The sequence below is a fragment of the Haliotis cracherodii genome, unplaced genomic scaffold (assembly GCF_022045235.1).
Source record: "Haliotis cracherodii isolate W230 unplaced genomic scaffold, xgHalCrac1.p SCAF_7, whole genome shotgun sequence".
In the NCBI taxonomy this organism is placed as follows: Eukaryota; Metazoa; Mollusca; class Gastropoda; order Lepetellida; family Haliotidae; genus Haliotis; species Haliotis cracherodii.
Genome location: NW_027266330.1, coordinates 49,563,136 through 49,581,158, shown reverse-complemented (window position 1 = coordinate 49,581,158; position 18,023 = coordinate 49,563,136). Strand labels below are relative to the sequence as shown.

General features: G+C 42.6%; 2 protein-coding genes across 2 annotated transcripts; one reads left to right on the top strand and one right to left on the bottom strand.

Moving 5' to 3' along the window:
- Positions 1 to 5,102: 5,102 nt before the first annotated feature.
- On the top strand, positions 5,103 to 8,120 carry LOC139448954 (uncharacterized). The gene is made up of 4 exons (XM_071230460.1): positions 5,103 to 5,293; positions 6,200 to 6,216; positions 6,386 to 6,561; positions 7,827 to 8,120. Exons 1-4 carry the CDS (start codon positions 5,103 to 5,105, stop codon positions 8,118 to 8,120), a joined length of 678 nt encoding a protein of 225 aa, XP_071086561.1.
- Positions 8,121 to 10,301: 2,181 nt separating this feature from the next.
- On the bottom strand, positions 10,302 to 11,785 carry LOC139448953 (uncharacterized). Its single transcript, XM_071230459.1, has 3 exons — positions 11,023 to 11,785; positions 10,698 to 10,792; positions 10,302 to 10,652 (listed from the first exon to the last, which is right to left on the bottom strand). Exons 1-3 carry the CDS (start codon positions 11,783 to 11,785, stop codon positions 10,302 to 10,304), a joined length of 1,209 nt encoding a protein of 402 aa, XP_071086560.1.
- Positions 11,786 to 18,023: the final 6,238 nt, after the last annotated feature.

Here is an 18,023-nt window from a genome sequence, read left to right as displayed (position 1 = left end):
TATAAACAAGGTGCCGGAACTACTGTATTCAGTCTCAACCGCAGGTGCACAACTTCTCTTCAACTGACCACAGGAACTTTTTGACTAGTTTGATGTTTGGAAATAACATCTATGGCAATGTTAATATCACTTGTGCCGGACATGCTTCGCCAGACACAAGGCACAACTGGCGACAGCGAGACGTACCGCCGAGGCGAGGAGCGCCCGCTTGAATTTTCCGATAATTGAACTTTCCTAATGACAGCAAGCGCCAATGTTTCAGTTAAAATGTTCGGGGTTCTATAAATGTGTTTATGTCAACTTTCACACTTATCTGTGAGAAAATTTGATCAAATTTGGCGGACTTTGTAAGCCTGGAGAGCGCTCAGCTGATCGTTCGACATGGTCACAGTACTAACTGTTTATGTATTCCTACGCCAATAAAATAATCGCTGTTTGAAAATGATTTCTGTTTTCATTTTAAACAAGAATGTTTAACTATGACAAATAAAAATGTCCACGGAACTGAATACTCGATATGAAATAATATATTTCGCATAACATATATCAACAGGGCTAGTTTAATTCACGAACTATATTCTTTTCGCAAACCCCCTATCTACGGCGGTGGAATCACTCAGGAAAATATTAGACTCTCCCCACTTCACTCGATGAGATAAAAGTGGTATTTGAGAATACACATTAAATATCCTCTATTTATTCCGTATGTGTCAACAAGACGTCGTTTCCGTCAAAGCCGATAATAGTAATTGATAACAGAAGATGGCTTATAGCCGTCTTGATAAAATGTATGTGTTAATGCCGGGTTTTCCATAATTTTTTTAGAATGACATTGGCCTACCGCAGGCACCGATCAAAGGACGCCACTTATTGCTAAAATAATGTCATTAAGAAATATTTAGCTAAATGGTGTTATTGGCCCGCCTGATTAATCTACCTAAACTTAAAATCTTAATTTAGTTGCAGGCATATCCAAGTAGTCTATGTACATAATGTTGGTTGGTTGGTTGTTTTACGCCGCACTCAGCAATATTCCAGCTATATGACTGCGGTCTGTAAATAATCGAGCCTGGACCAGACAATCCAGTGATTCAATCCATCATAAGCATCGAACCCCTCAATTGGGTTACCATGACATGCATCAACCAAGTCAGCGAGCCTGACCACCCGATCCCGTTAGTCGCCTCTTACGACAAGCATAGTCGCCTTTTACGGCAAGCATGGGTTACTGAAGACCTATTCTACCCCGGATCTTCACGGGTCATATGAGTGTATACTTCCTTTTGAAAGTTTTTGTCCGTGATATATCTGTTTTGCTGCACTCGCACGTCAACACTTTGATGAACGTCCAATTTAGGTGCCCGTTGATTTCTTCCTTGTTGGCGCCAGGCGTCCGGTCAGGCGTCACAACGACTGTGTTTGTTTCCGGACGATTACCTTGATGTATGATCTATGTAGGGAGAACACAAGATCACACCATTCTGGCACATCTAAGGTGTGTGTGTGTGTGTGTGTCTGTCTGTGTGTTTGAGAGAGAGAGCGAGAGAGAGATGCTTTAATCATGTGTGTGTGTCTGTGTGTATTTGAGAGAGAGAGAGAGCGAGAGAGATGCTTTAATCAATTGTGCGTGTGCGTGTGTCTGTGTGTTTGAGAGAGTGAGAGCGAGAGAGAGATGATTTAATCATTTGAGCGTGTGTGTGTGTGTCTGTGTGTTTGAGAGAGAGAGAGAGAGAGAGAGAGAGAGAGAGAGAGAGATGTTTTAATCATTTGTGTCTGTGTGTTTGAGAGAGAGAGAGAGAGAGGGTTGGTTGTTTTACGCCGCACTCAGCAATATTCCAGCTATATGACTGCGGTCTGTAAATAATCGAGTCTGGACCAGACAATCCAGTGATTGATATCATGAGCATCGACCCATGCAATTGGGATCGATGACATGCATCAACCAAGTCAGCGAGCCTGTACCACCCGATCCCTTTAGTTGCCTCTTACGACAAGCACAGTCGCCTTTTACCTGGCCTTTAGTATCCAAACATTCTCGGCCGATAATAGAGTAACCTTCCTTTTAATAATTCGGAAAAAACAATTTAGACCTATCATATCTCGGAAGTGTACTTTATATATATTACGTACGTTTTGTATGAATGAATTTGTTTTCAGTACATCGTAGTTTTAGACTTTTCCATCACTCTTGCTATACGCTAAGCCTGGAAAGACGCCACAAGCCCCGGATCGTGAAAGGTCCAGTGATCGATGCTCATGATGTCAATCACTGGATTGTCTGGTACAGACTTGATTATTTACAGACCACCGTCATATAGCAGGAATATTGCTGAGTGCGGCGTTAAATAACTAACAAACAAACAAACAAAGGTATGTGGATGTCTTCCTTTATATTTACATTTAAATTATTTTAAGTCCTGGAAACTTAAAATGCTAAAGAAGTATTCATACTTTCGACAGCATCATGAGTAAATCTTATCCCTCTGAAATTAAGGTCGGCAAATGAAAGGCATCCAGAGGGAATCATCAGAGTCAAAACAGGTCTAGATTTTATTCAGTTAGCGTCGCGGGAGGATATGCAATTTGTGATAAATGTCTTTTTCTGGTTCTTGCAGTGCAGCTGCCAAAACGCAAACTGTAAAACGGGTTTGAAATAAGAGGAATTCATGACTCCTTTATCGAATACTGGGAGACATTTGAAGAGGCCATCATGCAGAGCTGAGGTTCAGCAAAGACTGGCTTTAGACAAAAAATCAAAATAAAGATTGAAGGAAAAGGAAAAATACGCCATTTGGGAGACAATTTGGCACATCATTCTCCACACATGAGACCCGTGAAGATTCCGGGGTAGAATAGGTCTTCAGCAACCCATGCTTGTCGTATAAGGCGACTAACGGGATCGGGTGGTCAGGCTCGCTGACTTGGTTGATGCATGTCATCGATCCCAATTGCGTGGATCGATGCTCATGATATTAATCACTGGAATGTCTGGTCCAGACCCGATTATTTACAGACCGCCGTCATATAGCTGGAATAATGCTGAGTGCGGCGTAAAACAACAAGCAAATAAAAAAAAAAAACATACAGGAATTTGTTCCCTGCATTTTTTTGGGCATAGGATACTATCTAGCTGTGGATATTTGGAGACATTGCAGAGAATATAAGTTCTGTGATGATAAAGAAGCTGATAATGCTTTTAAAGCCTACATTTGCCCCAGGTCTTAAATCAAGCAGCTAACTACAGGCAAGCTATCAGCTTTAAGGTGCATATCATATGGACACAATGAGAGATCTTGATAGCAAACCTGAAAAAGGTTGAAAAACTGAAAAATATGCCTATGAAAGACGTGCTGAGGACAGAAATGTTTGACACCGTCATACACGCAGTGCACAATATGTGTATAATCTAACTTACAAAACACAGGACGTCCTCCTGCAATGGATAGTCCATCAGATGCACTCATGATGCATACTTTGAGAAAATGTGCAAACATCAAGCCCCGTGTGTCCAGAAATCAGACGACACAGGTGAAAAAGAAGCAGTTTATTTTCTCAATCTTCTCAGCATGGAGTACTCTATGAAAGTGAGCTCAAAATCGCTTAATTCGGTACACGGGTCTTGTCAGAGGAAACCTGATCTGCTGACACTTACGAGTGACATTGTCAAATTCCAGTCCTTCTTGTAGAAAGAGTCGCAGTCCAGTGTGATGAACTAGATGCAATTAAGTGAGGAAAACCTTTCATCAGCTTACAGATCTCTGGCAACAGATACAGCTGAAAAGGAAGTAAGGAAAATGAGAAGAGACTTGCAGTAATATACATACGCGTGAAGAGCTTGATCTGAAAAGACATATATATCCCCCGACGTGGCATGTGTACCATAGGAAATCTCTTTCCTTGATGCCAAAACCAGAAATATAATGATTTTATTGGTTGGTTGGTTGGTTTGTTGTTTAACGCCGCACTCAGCAATATTCCAGCTATATGACGACGGTCTGTAAATTAATCGTGTCTGGACTAGATAATCCAATGATTAATATCATGAGCATATTATACTGTCAGGGCATATCTCCAGATGAGAAAGAAAATATTGTTCTTCAGCAAAATTTTGAGAAGGAACCCGTTGCATACTCTGCTATCTGTACAGAAGTATTATCTTTGGAGTGTCTGAAATCAACAGTAACATGACAGAACTGTAGAACAATCAACAAGCGGGTTTCAGTGCCTATCCTATAAAACAAGAGCGAAGCCACTCACACTGCATTCTATGAGATCATCATCATCATGCAAATCAACGTAGAGAATTGGGACTTGGGGTTGATTCCAGCTGCACAGCCTTTGCCGCTGAGACTTGGAGACAGAAGCATTGCCACCCCCCTTCCATGGCAATGCGACAAGTGTCAAGGGTGTCTTCCTGTGTATGCTCTTGGAACAAAGGCACGCGATGGAACATTCCAGTGCGTGTATTGTAACACTGTGCTGAAGGACACGTACATGAGGCGTTTAACACACAGATGTACTGGGCCTTTCGACACGGTCCACATGGACCTTCATTGACCCGTGAAGATTCTGGGGTAGAATAGATCTTCAGCAACCCATGCTTGCCATAAAAGGTGACTATGCTTGTCGTAAAAGGCGACTAACGGGATTGGGTGGTCAGGATAGCTGACTTGGTTGATGCACGGTCATCGATCCCAATTGCGTGGATCGATGCTCATGATATCAATCACTGGATTGTCTGATCCAGACTTGATAATTTACGGACCGCCGTCATATAGCTGGAATATTGCTGAGTGCGGTGTTAAGCAACAAATCAAACCAAACAAAACTTGACATTCATTAAGGAAAAAAACACCTTGTCTAAGTGATTGACTATTGGATGTCTTTCTCACACGGGTCGGCCTGTCGAATCGATATGCCGAATTCGACCGAGTCGTATCTGACTGATTAATCGAATTTGACAAAACGGATAAATCGGCCGCTCGAACCCGCATCGCGAGAGGGTAGAGTCTCTTGTAGCTAATCGGCAAGTTGGATGTGGCGCGGCCAATCAAATTGCGTTTTGATGTCACGTGATATTCGTTTACACACAAGCGGGAAACATGGCTTCGTCCGCTGCGAAGAAGCTACGCCTCGACTTCTCAAGAGAGGAAACCGAACGTTTTGTGGCTCACTATCTGAGTCACGAAAGCCTGTGGAATGTTTCAAGCAATGATTATTCCAAAAGAGATGAGAGGAACGCTGCATTAACGGCGATCTGCTTGGCATTCCCGGAAAAGTCACTAACTACTGAGTACGCAGACGTGTATTATCAAATTTGTTGACATTTGTGATGCTGTGTACGAGAGCACTTTCACCTGGTAGCATGAAAGAATGACTTGTACGATAATAATTTCCCTAAATGCACTATTCCTAAAATGAGCTTTCTTTCTACCTGTACTTTGATAGGCGCAGCAAATATGTACGCAAAGCTGTCTCTGTAAATCGGGACTATGTGGGCAGAACCCCGCCCCTTTTTATTCAACTTTCCGATTTGTCCAATTTTCCGTACAGATTTCTACATAGCACAGGGTCTGCAACGGCTTAAATGGTATCCTACCCCATCATGGAAAGATATGCGTATACTATCTAGACACTATCATTCTAGACCCGGAATTGTTAAAAATTGTTGAAACAACAACAATAATACTGATACGGTTCTGCATATCATGTTTCCTTAAATAATGATTATTATGTTGCTTTTATGATGATATTATTAAGAATCTACTGAAATATATTATGTGAGCTTTTCCTTAAGTATACCATGAGGGATGATAGGTACATGGACATGTATATTTCACATACCATAACGAATGTTTACAAAACATACCATTTTATTAATCAAATGATTAATATATATTATAATTTCTGTTGAGATTATTACCGTATTCGTTGTTATAAGCGCTCAGGGCTCTCTCAAAATTAGAAATAGGGGGCTCTTATTAGAATTATATTTTGGTGAAAAAACAGAGTTGAAAGATAAATTTTGTGGTTTATGCTGACAGCCTAAAGTTTTTAAGTATGACAGGTATATTTTTCCAAAATTCATTAGCCCATAACTAAGGGGGCATATAAGACACGAGTGCGTATTAAACGCGAATAAATAAGTCTTGTGTACATTGGTCAATCGGAAGGGGTGCTAATTGGGATGGTTCACCAGCCAATATATTAGCAAATGTCGCCGTGGGCGCTTATTACGTCGAATACGGTATGTAATATTCACTAAGAACTAATCTGTGGTAACCATCCGCTTTACACATACTACATAGACACTGCATGGAAGTTGCATTACCTGGTAATCATATTCTGGTCTCTGATTAAAGTAAGGTAGGTTGATCTCTTTTAGATGATCAAGTGACATCAAATATTGCGAGGGAACTCAGGAAACGTCTGGCAAGCAAGACAAGTGGTTCCGCATCAGATGCTGTGTACATACCTGTATGGGATCACTTTGAGGCCTTGGATCCTTTCTTGCGTCCTCATATGAGGCAACGTGCATCTGTCAACAACTTCACAAGACAGGTACATGTGGTTTATGATGTTTAAGTTATTAATACCTACATGTAATGTTGAGTTCCAACACATTCTAGGATTTTTTGAAGGAACCAATGCTATTAACTTAGTAATAGTCCATATTCAAGACTTAATACTCAAAAAACTTGTTTTATGGAATGAAAACATGCATATATTTCAAAATGATTACAGTATTGTTTATTTGGTTCCACAATTTACACAAAAGTGGTTATTTATAATTATCATTATGTAGACTCAGCTACATACCACATTCTAGATTGCACATGTACTCACTGACAAAGCTCAATGCACCATACTGACACAGGTCAATTTACTATACAGACACAGGCCAATTGACCATACTGACATAGGCTCAATGTATCTCCCATACTGACACAGCTCCATGTACCTTACAAGGTTAAATTTTGTCCTATTGCCAGTCAACTTGTCCATTTGTCATGAAATAGTCAGTAAATTCATACCTGACATCTCTGGCTGCTGATGAGGAAAAGTTGCCCCCTTGTCTTGATAAACGCATTGCCTGACTTACTTGTGTGGTGTCAGGTTCAACATCAGACTGTGTACTGTAAACTTTATCGTTCGTGGTACGCAGGAAATTGTGTAAGACCACTGCAGTCATAATAGGTTTGACAGCATTGTCAGCTTTTTGTCTAATTGGCTTCTGAAATACCTGGAATCTGATGATGAGAATGCCAAAGGCATTATCAGACACACTCCTTGCTCTGGACAACCTGTAATTAAAGATTTTTGTGTGTTCTGGTAGGTCACGTTGGGGAAATGGCTTCATAAGATATGTTTTCAGTGGAAAAGCTTCATCACCCACAATAACATGCGGTGTGTCCTCTTGTCATCCTGGAAGAGGCTTTGGTGATGGTATATTAACTGTATTAGCATCAATACTCCTCAACAGATTGGAATTTGCAAAGATCCCTGCATCTCCAGCTCTCCCATTGGCACCAACATCTACAAATGATAATTTGTAGTTGCCATCAACTAGAGCAAGCATTATAATGCTGAAATAGCCCTTGTAGTTGTAAAATTTGGAACCACTATGAGCGGGAGCAGTCACTGCAAAATGGTTCCCATCCATGGCACCAAAACAGTTTGGAAATTGCCACTTGTCTTCAAAGTCAGTCACGATGCTTTTCCATTCATCTTGAGTGCTTGGCACCTGCGAAATTAGTGAAAAAGAAAATGGTTGTTAAAATGATGAGATATATTTATGTTTAAGAAATATTTTTATGCTATTTCAGGAATCCTCAAATAGGCTGGTTGAAGAAAGCCAGGATGAAGTTCAACTGGCCATAGAAGACAACAATACACCATCTGAATATGAAACAACTGCTGCCCTCGCTCCGTCTAATCCACCCTTGCGAAAGATAACATCAAAACTGAACCACCAAGATAGATTCAGAGAGGCTCTTGTGTCTTCTCTGAGCGCTCTCGCCAATAAGCCCACAGGGGACAATCCTGGAAGAAACAAACAATTTCTCTTACACTTAGGAGAAGTAAATAATCAAGTGTGGACCAGACAATCCAGTGATTGATATCATGACCATCGATCCACGCAGTTGGGATCGATGACCTGCATCAACCAAGTCAGCGAGCCTGACCACCTGATCCCTTTAGTCGCCTTTTACGGCAAGCATGGGTTCCTGAAGACCTACACTACCCCGGATCTTCACGGGTCTCCTCAAAAGATATGTCCACAAGGCCTTCTTCTATTAACGGGATCGGGTTGTCAGGCTCGCTGACTTGGTCGTGTCCCAATTGCATGACTCGATGCTCATGATGTCAATCACTGGATTGTCTGATCCAGACTCGATTATTTACAGACTACCGTCACATAGCTGGAATATTGCTGAGTGTGGCGTTAAACAACAACCACTGTGGTTTGATGGAACTGTAGCCATCTTGTCACTGGTCCTAACTAAGTCCCTTGGTTCATATCAAGGATGTTTAAATACATAAAAATCCCACTTCTGGCACCAGTTTGTAGCGGCCTGGACACGAAAATCTTTGACACACTTTTTTGAATAAAAATAGTTTTTATTCATGTCGGAAAACAATACCTTATGTGGATAACAAAATGCTTCCAAATAAGTATATCCCTCTGTGTTGTAAGGTATATTTGTAAGGACCAGTGTCAGGGCAAAATAATTCTTGCCTGTAGAATAAAGGTAGTTTACTGCAAACTTAAAAGCTATAAACGTACCCAAAATTGAAGCGTCGTATAATCAACGTCTGATCTCATGAAAACCAAATCTTCAAATGAACACAACTGTCACTGTTGATGAGTGACGTCATCAACAAACTCATTCGAACCAATAAAAGCCTAATTGCACTAAGTCTCTAAACGAATAATTAAAACCAATATTTAGATGACAATAAATTGAGTTAAAGCTACTGAATATCCGAAATGCGAGATACGAAACTAAACGTCAACTTAGCTGTGACGTAAAATGGCGGCTTGCTACAAACCGGGAAATGGAACACAGCTAAGAAAATACATTCTACAAAAAACTGAGCGATAAATCAGGCAAAACCATAAGGGACATGTACATATCAATTGAAATTATAATGACGAATTCATACACAGAACGATAAATATTTACAATGACATATAATGTATTTACAGTGCTATATATAATAGTTATGAAATATATACTCTTCACTAAAAGAAACTTGACACTGACTCTCAAAATGTAATATAATGCGATTGTTTCAAAATAGGACACAGAAACCATAAATGAAACACTGTTAGAAGATCAATGTACACAATGTTCAAAACATTAATCGTGTCACCTAGACAGACACACGTACACGATACATTTAATGTCACAGGGGTACAGAAAATGTCAGTATCGGTTGTGCCCACCACGTGCATCAATCACCGCTTGACACCGACGACCCATAGATGCAATCAAGTTGTCAATAACGCTTTTTTTTACAGGCGGCTGCGTTTGGATGAAGCTGTAAAATTGATCCCCAAACGCTACGTTTATGTGCTTTGCATGTAATTTCGCCAATTATAGACACATCTTTCTGTTTGACTTATTTGGTTCCCATTTAATGTAATTATTTTAGATACATGGCAAAAAGTGGTTTTACATCTGTCAAGTTTCTTTTTTTGAAGAGTATATTTATACCTGATGATATAATGCAATTACACATCAAACATGAATGCCACCTTCGTGCAATTAACAACAATACAAACCCATGACACTTCATATATATATACTCAGTAACAAAGGTTTAGGAACACCGTATTTAAATACACAAAATAGAAAAAAACTCAACAGAGAAATGTTTTTTTAAATATCTTGACCATTGTGTTGTTCAATGTGACATTCATGAATGTTCGACACAGTTGTGACAGCAATAGGAGAGATTAGGAAAAGTCACTCAAAGGACATGGGGGTTTGTTGACCATTTTCACACATGACTGTTGCTATCCCTCAGTAGCGAGTGTGACGCCCACCAGCCTTTTATACCGCCACACAATGTTTACGCATTCCTCTATTGAGCTTCCTGATCTCACCAAGAGTGATGGTTGCCCATGCTTGTTGACAGGGCAAGGCCAATGTCACGAATGTTGCTGACGTTAGGATGGTTCCTTCTTAAATATCTCCGAAGGATATCCCAGGCGTGTTCAATGGGAGCAAGATCTGGAGATCTAGCCGGCCAATCAAGGACGTCAACGTTGTGTTGTTGCAACAGATTCTGAGTCAGTCGAGCTGTTCGTTGACAACGGTGACATCCTTGATGGTATTGCGTTCATCCCTCCACAAGGTAAAGTACTGTACAGGATCATTCATATAGATGTTCTGACTGTAGTCTAATCGTTGTCCAAACTTGCCCCAGAGCGAATTCAGTTGCATCTTGGCAATCGTGCGACGTCCTGGATTGTTTTCGATGCGGTCCTTGTCCAACCCAATGCCTTCTTTGCCGTAGATCTCCTGGATGTAAGTGTCGTGATCCGTACATCCCTCGGGGTATCCGCTGGCTTCGAGCTTGTCCTTGAAATGACGATCGATATAAGTGTCAAAGAGCCCTACTTGCTGGGTGCCGGGGTCATGCTGTGCAAAGGTGTCAAAATGCTAAACGTTGTAGATCTGAAGCACCTGGTAGTCATACTTCTTCACGGCTTCCTGGAGTTCTATGGTGGCGTACGTGCCCACCCATGACCTCTCTTCGTCCGTGTGCTCGCAGGGGGAGTCTGACCGGGTATCGGCACACGTACGGCACAAAGGACAGAGCAGTTTGCCACCCGATCTGTAAGGCAGTAGCGGATGGTAGAGTCTTTTCAGGGGTAGGACACGGCATGGGATCAGGCCTCTCAGTTCAAACAACGTGTCCACAGGGTGTTGATGGAGAAGGGTCGGGTGTCCCGTGGGAAATGCTCCAGTCTTACAAATGTATGGATAAAGGGAACAAACATCGATGTACTTGATGGTTTCACCTTCTTGGGCTTTGTGGCATAATCTCGTGGCATTGGTGTGTCCTCCATAGCAGGCGTCGCGAGGGTTGAGCGGGCCAGGGACGTGGATACAGTGGGGACCCTGCAAGAAAGCACGCAGAGCGGAGTCCTCCTGTTGCATTTTCGTAAACTTGTGCTCCCACAGGCGGTAGTGGTGACGGTGTAACGTGCTCCCAACGACGTGCCCAGGATGGTATGAGGTTCTCCACGTTGAGTCTTGTGACAGGTCTGGCACCCATGCCAGAAACAGCCCAGGAATTTGTAGATGGTGCCTGTCGCTGGATCGTTGCCATCCACACTGTACCGATGTTGGCCCTCTCCACACGTGAACTCTTTTTCACCTCCATTCCTGGCGTGCTGGAGGTGCAGATGGGGGTCCATCTCCATCAGATAATTCAGCCAGTGCATACAGGCCTGGGAATACTTTTTCTTGGGTTGGTAGCCTTGAGGTGGAAGAATGGCGATGGTATTGGGTTTCAGGTCATGTTTTCGGAAGGATTTCATGGTGAACGCAGCAGCTGTCATCACTTCTACAAAGGGATCCATGCCAACCGAGTTGATGGCGTTCTGTCGGAAGTCGGCGCATCCTCGTCTCAAAATGTCCACATCGCTCTGGCAGTAGGCTAAAAGTTCTCCTTGCAAGTCAAACAAGGCTCCTTCTTGCCCTTTTCGGGTATGCCACTGGAGGAAGACTGTGCGTCCCGCGGGAGACATGCCATTGGGATCGTACATGAAGGCTGGTGGATAGGGACCTCTATAGGTCTGGTAGGCCTAAAAAAGTGCGGAAAGTACCCTTTCTTCAGTTCTTTCAGCCCAGAGCTCTTTGGAAATGCTTTCAGGGGGTAAGGTATGAAGTTTAAACTGTCTTCGAAACACAACAGTCTGAGGGTCACCTGCAAAATTTGTTGACCATTTCAAATCTTGGTGGGGAGTTTCACCAGGAGAGGGGACAGGCCCTTCAGGATTAAGTGTAAATCATACGATCGTGCATTATGGGCCATCACATAAATGCGATCCTCCTTCTGGACTGTATTGGTGGTGATGTTCTTGTTCTTTGTTTTCTCCACTTCCATGACATCTTCCCCCTCCACCTCTTCCTCCTGCTGGGGTGATGAAACACGATCTCACGGCTGGGACCATACCTTCTTCTCTCCATGGACAGTGTTCCCACAAATCCTTGCTCACTTCACTGTTGCATCGTCCACATCCCAGCTGCACCACGCACAAATTTGGAATGTGTTCCCCCGTGTCTTGCATGCATTCAAAATCATAGAAGACGTATTGGACGACGTCTCGTAGGTGATGATGTTCCTCTTCCCCTCCCTCTTCCTCGTTTTCTTCAAGGAGAGGTGTCATGTAACAGCGATGATCCGTTCTCGTCAGTCTCACTCGCTGGCTGGACCATTCTGGGGTCAGAGGGTGGGGCTTATGGGCATAATGCTGTTCCACCACCAGGGCCCGTGCCAAACAGGATTGATCTTCGTTCTTGATCCGTACAATGGCCTTTATGCGTGTTAAAATAGCTTCAAGTCCAATCACGTTTTTCAGTTGGAGGCGGCCACTGCCTGATCCTAGCCTGTCGGGATCGGCTACGTGTACTAAAGTCACAATCATGGTGGCATCAATGTTCAGGCCTTTGTTGGACTGTTGGACATTTTCCACGGCATGCAAAATATTTAGCCCATGGAGATCTTCATAGGGATCAAAGGGAATCCGTATGGGGGTGTTCAAAGTCATGATAGCGATGCGGGTCTGATGAACGTCTGTATTCTAAGATGGACTGAACGTCTGATTTATGGACAACTGTTCCCCAAAACAGGATTGAAATCTGACCAATCCAAGGCTTTGGTTGTCGACCAATCAGAAGACAGCACCCGAGTCGAGTTGTGCTTTCTCTCCCATGGTAAAATCCATTTCCTATGGAAAAGAAACACAAGGGTCGGGTCGTTTTAGAAAACCGACGTGCAGGTTAGGCACTGGTACGGACCAATCAGTGCGCTGCGTTTTGGACCAACCAGGAAGCAGCGATTTTTGATCCGTTTCTTCTCCTCTAAAACAAGAGTGGATTCGAGTGGGTCAGTGTCACTTGTAAAATTTATTTTATAAAATCAAGAATGGCTGAGACAAAGAACAGTGGTATGACAACTCGTGACGGAGATGTGGTGATGGATAGTGCAGATACTCGTGGATGTTGGAGTAAGAGTACGGATGCTGAGGATGGGATGTCACCACTCAGTAACACGCCATCACCCTATTTTCTACGGATTGAAAGAAGGCTCGCTTCGTTTGAGGCATGGCCTACGCAAATGAATCAGACTGCTGAAGAGATGGCTCATGCGGGCTTTGCCTACACAGGGGGTGTCGATGGCGTGTACTGTTTCCAATGTGGCGTGCGGCTGAGACGATGGGCGACCCACGACGATCCTTGTGTGGAACATCACAGGTGGTCCCCACACTGTGACACCTCAGACTAACCGGTCTGGTGAAACACAAGAAGAAGCTACAGCTACACTATCTCTGCGAGGAGATGGTGAATCAGAAGAACACAAATGGCGTAGCACGGCGGGCTGTCTAGGAGCGTGTTTCCCGTTTCCTGCGTTCCTGTTCAAGTTCCCGTTCAAGTTCCTTTTAAAAATTATTTTCTTTTCTTTGTTGGACCCACAAGTGGTGCCACGTAGGGCACCTAGATGGTATGCAAAGATGGTATACCCAGATGGCAACAAGTACCGCTTTGACAATCCTTGTCTTGTCATAAGCTGGGACATGATGATTCTTCTTGGGTGAGGTGAGGTGAGTTAAAATTTTAAGTCACAGCGGCATTATTTCAGCCATATCGTGACTTGAGCAAGTTATGTATTTATATGATATATTAAGACCTGTCGTCGAAGGACAGTACAACAACTAGCAAAATATCACAGATTATAATTATAAAACTAGTTATAGAATAATAAAATAATCAGATTATAACAGACGACACAATATAAAAAAGGGGGTGTAGATCGCCAGCAACCAAAATTAGGCCACCATACTAGGGACCATGGGGACTTAGGTACTTCTGCTACGTACATGGTACCCCAGCAGGATTTACACCATCCTTCTGGCCACTGGCGATAATCAGAAAGATTAGCCAAAGAGGTAAAATCAACAAAAAATACTACGATTAAAATCACAGAGAAATGAAATGATACGTTGAAGGATACCGGACTTACGTATCCTCCCAAGGTTTTACGATACTTCAACCCCCTGTGAAGATACAGCCATTACAGCAGCAGAAAAGTTTTTCTTCCCAAAAGGCCCTTTTCGGGGCCACCCATCTCACCCAAAAGACAACTTTCCTCCTTTGCTTTGTCAACCCAACAATCCAAAACAAAGAACCCACACCCTCCCCTAGGCCTCTTGGAGGCATACGTCTACGCGTGACACCACCATGGTACGTCTCAAAATAAAATAAATAGATATATTAATATATAAATAGAGACACGCAGTACACCACGTCAAACATCACGTGTACATGAAAACACGTGTAACAGTACGTCTGTAGACCTACACGAGTGTCAACACCTCGGTATCATTAAATAATAATAATAATTTGAAAATACACACACACACACACACACAACACTACATTTGCATGGCAACACACAAAGTACATGACGTTCACATCGCGACACAAAGTACATCACGTGTGCAAACGTCACGTATGTCTATCGATCTTTCTCTATACATCTCAATACTAAATCAATGTTTGTAGTCACACACACACACACGACACCACGTTTTTGCCTGGCAACATGTGTGAAACACCGCGTGTGTCTGGCAACATGACGTACATCACGTAGGCATGGCATCGTCATTCTATGGATCAACGTCAACGTCTGTTTGAAGACAAACACACACACACGACATTCCGATTGACATGGGGGTGACACAACGTACATCACGTAGGCATTCCCACGTTCATGCCTACCTATGACAGTCCACCTTTAGTATTCAGACGACCGTCTACCTAAAAAAAATACCATGGCTACCCAAGAAAAAAAAACGGATCGAAATCGGACCAATCAAAAGCCTGGGTTGTCGACCAATCAGAGGCTGCGCTCTGGCCATGCTGGGCTCTGAATGGCCGAATTGGGGTTGTGCTTTCTCTCCCATGGTAAAATCCATTTCCTATGGAAAAGAAACACAGGGGTCGGTCCGTATTGGAAAACCGAGGTGCTGGCCAAGCACCGGAACGAACCAATCGGAGCTGCTGCCTGGCGAACCAACCAGGAAGCAGGGTGTCAGTGCCTCTCCTATAAAACAAGAGTGGATTCGAGTGGATCAGTGCCACTTGTAAAATTTATTTAAAAAAAAAATTATCATCAGCAGCTACAACATGGAAAAGAAATCAGAAAACTGGGATCTGGAGCCGATTTCAACTGAGATAATAACATCACCACCATTGTCTCCACCATGGCAATGCGGCAGATGCCAAGGGTGTCTGCCAGTGTACACCCATGGTACAAGACTTTCCAATGCGTTTATTGCAAGGCCATCTTGAAGGATACCTACATGCGTCGTTTAACGCACACCTTTAAGTGTCCTGTAAGACGGCAAATGACAATCCACCCGTGGTTGGTTGGTTGGTTTGTTGTTTAGCGCCGCTCTCAGCAATATTACAGCTATATGACGGCGGTCTGTAAATAATCGAATCTGGACCAGACAATCCAGTGATTGATATCATGAGCATCGATTCACGCAATTGGGATCGATGACATGCATCAACCAAGTCAGCAAGCCTGACCACCCGATCCCGTTAGTCGCCTCTTACGGCCAGCATGGGTTGCTGAAGACCTATCTATCCCGGAATCTTCACGAACCTCGATCCATCGGTAGACATTGTATATGGATATGCATGGCTCTATTATATAATGTCTGCAGTAGCTTTAAGTGTAACTAATTTAGAATGCAAAGCGAATTTAATACGTGTGACGAGCTTGTTTGGTTTAAAGTGTGAGAAAATGTCTCTCGATTTCGTGAGATTCCTTTAGTTCTGCTTTGTTGAGAAAGCGAATGACGTCTTGCGATTTTTGTTATGAATGAAAAACGTAGCTCCGGTGTGACAGAGGCCACGGTTATGCAATCAAAACGACTAAAACTATGTCAACCTTGTACGACACACGTGTGACGTAAGGATTTGGTATCTTACCACCTGTATCTTCACCACGTGGGTAATAACATCAAAAACGATTCTAGCTTCCTCTGTACGTAATAAACAGTTAAAATTAAGTTAAAATGGCGGGCGTAAGCAAAACACGTAGCTCAGCCCTGATCACAAATTCACACAAATATGGACAAATATCGAGCTGCCAAGGGATTGTGATCTGAATGTTGAATGACAAAGATATGATTAATCTATATCTGATGGTTAATTTGCATAACAGTATGATTAGAACGATGAATTCTTCAAAAGTTACGGTCAATGGAGAACTCTGGAAAAAGTTGGTTTGTTGGTTGTTTAACGCCGCACTCAGCAATATGCCAGCTATACGACGGCGGTCTGTAAATAATCGAGTCTGGACCAGACAATCCAGTGATTGATATCATGAGCATCGGTCCACGCAATTGGGATCAATGACATGCATCAACCAAGTCAGCGAGCCTGACCACCCGATCCCGTTAGTCGCATTTTACGACAAGCATAGTCACCTTTTGCGGCAAGCATGGGTTGCTGAAGACCTATTCTACCCCGGAATCTTCACGGGTTTTCTTGAAAAAGTAAACAAGATCGTTTTGACAGGCACGTTATTGACATCGATGCTTACGAGGTACCGCCATATTCTAAACAATATGCGTAACGTAATGGCATGGACATATGTTTATTTTAAGAGATAACAGTATGCTATAAAAGTCTATAACAGCATGCTATGATCCTCTGATAAACTTCTTACCAAAACGAATTTCAAAACATAGAATAAGTTGAAAACAAGTTTGGCAAAATAAGCTGGTATACACCTGCAAAACTAATTACAGTTTACAGGATAACTTACAACCATCAAATATACAACAGGGACATATTTAGGAAATATTTCTAATTTATAGAAGCGGTCATAAATTACACGTTTTCCAATAAAATACATTTATATTTAAACACTCCTTGTAAATGGCCATCACAATACAATGTATATAAATACTCTTTCATACTCTCCATACACAATTAATGGCAACATATGATACAGTCATAACACTAAACCCAGCTTGACTGTTATGTACAGTTGAATTCCATCCGTGAAGATCCGGGTTAGCATAGGTCTTCAGCAACCCATGCTTGCCGTAAAAGGCGACTAACGGGATCGGGTGGTCAAACTCGCTGACTTGGTTGATGCATGTCATCGATCCCTATTGCTTGGATCGATGTTCATGATGTCAATCACTGGATTGTCTGGTCCAGACTCGATTATTTACAGACCGCCGTCGTATAGCTGGAATATTGCTGATTGCGGCGTTAAACAACAAACCTACCAAGAGATGAATTAAGTGAGCATGAATAAGGATAGGATACTCTCTGAAAGAATCATTCGTAGTCAATTTGCCATCAAGGCTTATGAAATTTTTAGTTTTAGGATTAGTAAAAAGAAAAAAATCTAGCGATGGCATAAATCAGAAACATAATGATCGCATTCAGGGCAGCGGCAACTTCTTGTGGAATGATGACAATAGAGCTGATGAAGTTTGTGATGTTGTAGTAAGTGATAAAGACGATGATTCAGATGAGAGTGCCCACCCCCCACCCAAAAAAAGAAGAAATCCAGAATGGACGATGAAGCAGGCAACTTCAGGGGGCATACATTAAGAGAATGGGTCCTCCACAATACGACGCCATTAAAACAGCCCCTACTGGCTTTACTCGAGCCTATTCTCCCTTTGCTTGCCAAGGACGGGACAACATTGCTTCAGACAAGAACGTACACAATCGAAAACAAAGCTGGGG